General features: G+C 47.4%; 1 protein-coding gene across 2 annotated transcripts in view; it reads right to left on the minus strand.

The window, feature by feature from the left end:
• LSAMP (limbic system associated membrane protein) overlaps window positions 1-3,125 on the minus strand; it is a 450,506-nt gene that overhangs the window by 47,080 nt on the left and 400,301 nt on the right. Inside the window, exon 7 of one of the 2 annotated variants that reach the window (XM_025199696.1) lies at window positions 612-647. The exons of the other annotated variant lie outside the window; for it this stretch is intronic. Within the exon in view, the coding sequence (XP_025055481.1) occupies window positions 612-647 (36 nt within the window). The remainder of the gene's footprint in view (window positions 1-611; window positions 648-3,125) is intronic. 2 annotated transcript variants of the gene reach the window in all.

Raw genomic sequence — 3,125 nt, forward strand, 5'->3', positions numbered from 1 at the left:
TCAGTCAAGGCCTCTCACCATCTTGTGTGCTTTAACAACTAACTATGATTCCATTAATGATTAGTGAGCCAGCTGAGTTGCCATACAAAAAGCAGAAGTTGCTTTCATTGGCGACAGATAAGCCGGGGAAAAGATTTGTTGTGAATAAGCACTCCTAAGTTTGCATGCTTCCCTGTTCCCACTTATTTGCACAACTTGTTCTGGAATCCTCATAGTAGTAGTTTTGAATTTATTTTCCCCTTGCAGGATTTCAGGTACCCTGCTGCTTCTACTCAGACAAGGAACATCCAAAGAAGAGCCATTTTCAAGTAGTTTGCCATGTATCATTTTGGGTGGAATATATAGAGCTGGACCTAGAGACAATCTGAACAGCACTTAACACATTGAGACTTTTCTGAGTCTCAGCTCAGACACAGTCTCAGGCTCAGGCTTGGATTTTGGCAACGATTTGGAGGGGGGCAAAGGGTCAATACCCATGTCATGGAAAAGAGGACACCTTGATGTTATTTTCTCTTTGGACTTTTCTGCTCACCCTTAGCTCTCAGCATTTGTTGAAGATGATGGAGAATGACCCGGCTAAAGAGCTACTTTGATATAAAACATATACTGACCTGGAAAAGGGTTGGGGAGTGTGGGTAAAACTCGCTCTAAAGGGGGGAAAAAAACACAATAAGCAACGTGCAAGTGAAAAGGAAAAACCACTTTCCACACTGAGCAAACAGGAATTATAAACCTGACAGTTCTCCCAGCCTGACATTGTATTAACTAAGGTTTCATATTCCAGAGCATCAGGCCATCAACACACCCTGGGATGCATTGGCAACAGGAAGCGGGCACAGATCTGAACAAGTGGTATCTGCACAGTAGGAGGAACCAAATGCCCACATTGAAACTAGTTACAGCAGAGGTCACACAGCCTGCTACCACATCCAAACACCCCTATGTTGTCACAAATTGGGCCCACTTAGCTGCCTCTCTTGCTTAGATATAGCTTGTTACTGAGATGCACTTATGCAGCCTTACAAGTCAGCACCCTGACATGTACTCACTGCTTCCATGGCCTCTATTCAACACTGGCTTGTTTGCAATTCACATGGACACGTCATGGACTGTGCTGAACCCCAACTGGGGATGAGTTTCCTTTGGCCTCTTACTTCCACATGGCATATTTGAGGCAGAGGGAAGTTGCAGTCCCATCACAGCAGCCTTTGTTTATAAGGCTGCTGTACTGAACTATCTGCTTGGAGATTCTTTGTTACATGCTTGCACCATGATACTGAGACTTCTAGCATTGTGCATTGCTTTCCTAAAGCACTTCCCACTCCAGGATCCTAACCCCTGTACAGGCCCTATGGGCTTTACCTCCAGGCTGTGCCCGGGTCCACTACTGAGAAGCAACCCGCCCCGCTGATAAGACCCCCCCCCCATCAGCTCAAAGGGACTACAGTTCCCTTAGAGCAGCCTCATGAGTGTCCCCAGTGCTACTGCTCATGGGCTCTGCCTTGAGTATGCTTATTAGGGAACTCTTAGGGATCCCCTGAGGTCATATGTTGCCCCATTTCTGGGATATGGCATGTGCAGAGTAGGAATCAGTGGAAGCAACCTCCTTCACACCAGTGCTTCCAGGTACAGCTCAGAGGCAGTGCAGATGAGCTCTCAGGGATTAAGATTCATAACCTGTCAGAGTGAGGCGCCCAGTATCATCATCCTGTATTTACAGATGGTGCAGTTGATGCAGAGACTTGTCCAAGATCATGTGGTAAATCAGTGGCAGAGCCAGGCACAGACCCAAACACTTGTGATGCCAGTCCCCTGTGCCTAGCTGGTAGCTCATTCCCCCTCCATTGTGCCAGCCAGTAGAGACTTAGAGATGGTAGGTGTCCAACTACAGGTTTTCCCACCCAGGGGCTGACATTAGGTTGTGGGTACGCACACATGTGAATGTTCTGCCTGCATTGCCTGACAGATGTGGGGCAGCTACCAGGCTAAATGAATTGACAGACACGATCTCCTGTTCCACTAAGATCATTTCTGATGGGAGATGTATTTTGCAGATTATACAGGTATAGTCACCATTATTCACTTGGTTATCAACCAAACTCCTGCTATTCAGGGATTAACTCACTTTATATGAGACCCTGGGCTCATAGAAGCTGTTCTGTGAATAGCCCGAGCCAATCCGAATGTAGCAGGTCAATTACATCCCTACGACAATGGTAGATCTCCTGCCCTAACAGCTCTAATGGAAGTGTTTGAGTCCGCAGCAGGCACTGGGGAGATTGTCTCTTGCTTGGAAAACACACAGCTAGCCTGGCCCTCAGTGTTTATGCAGCAACAGGGGACCATTGTTCTGCGAAAACAGGCTGTTGTGCTTGACATGACTTCCTTGTTATTTAGTTCAGTTAAATAACTCCAACCCCTTACCTGCCTCTTGCACAGCAGGCAGGAGACTGCACACTGCAAGCACTTTAAAGTAAAAGCACTCCAGCCTCATTACCACATTGCTGTCTATTGAATGATTCTACCTCCATTCCCCTGGCTTGCCAGAACCACCCTCTCTGCTCCACCCGGGGCTCATTATCCAACCTGTCCTCCCCATAACAACATCACCTCACCTCACCTCATTATTCTCCTCGCTATGACAGTTCCTGTTAGAATGCAGGGCTGCTGGGTAAAAGGCACGTTGCAGACTGTGGACTGCCCAATTCACTTACAGCGACAGGCTTCAAGCCCCATCTGCTAAACAGCAACTATCATAAACTAATGTGTGCAGGAAGCAACCCATGGACTAAGAGCTGAGAGGAGATATGCGCGTGTGTACGAATTAAACCTGCACCCTTGCCTAGCTGTGGATACATAATGACAGATTGGAAGTGCGTTCTGATTCTTCAAGGAACATGCTCATTGTTGAAGATAGCACTGCGTGACCAAAATGATAACAATACTTGAAGTCTCTTGAGGATTCGAGTGGTAGAAACCTGCTTGCTGCAGCTTCTAATTGGCACAGGCCTGGCCAGCTGCCTCTTCTACTCCAGACCTGCTTATTCACAGGCGTGCTCACAAAGGATGCAAACTGGTGAGGAGAAGGGACCGCTGGGGTGAGCGTCTGCCATAAACCAGACAAT

The sequence above is a fragment of the Alligator sinensis genome, unplaced genomic scaffold, assembly GCF_000455745.1.
Source record: "Alligator sinensis unplaced genomic scaffold, ASM45574v1 scaffold343_1, whole genome shotgun sequence".
NCBI classification, from domain to species: domain Eukaryota; kingdom Metazoa; phylum Chordata; order Crocodylia; family Alligatoridae; genus Alligator; species Alligator sinensis.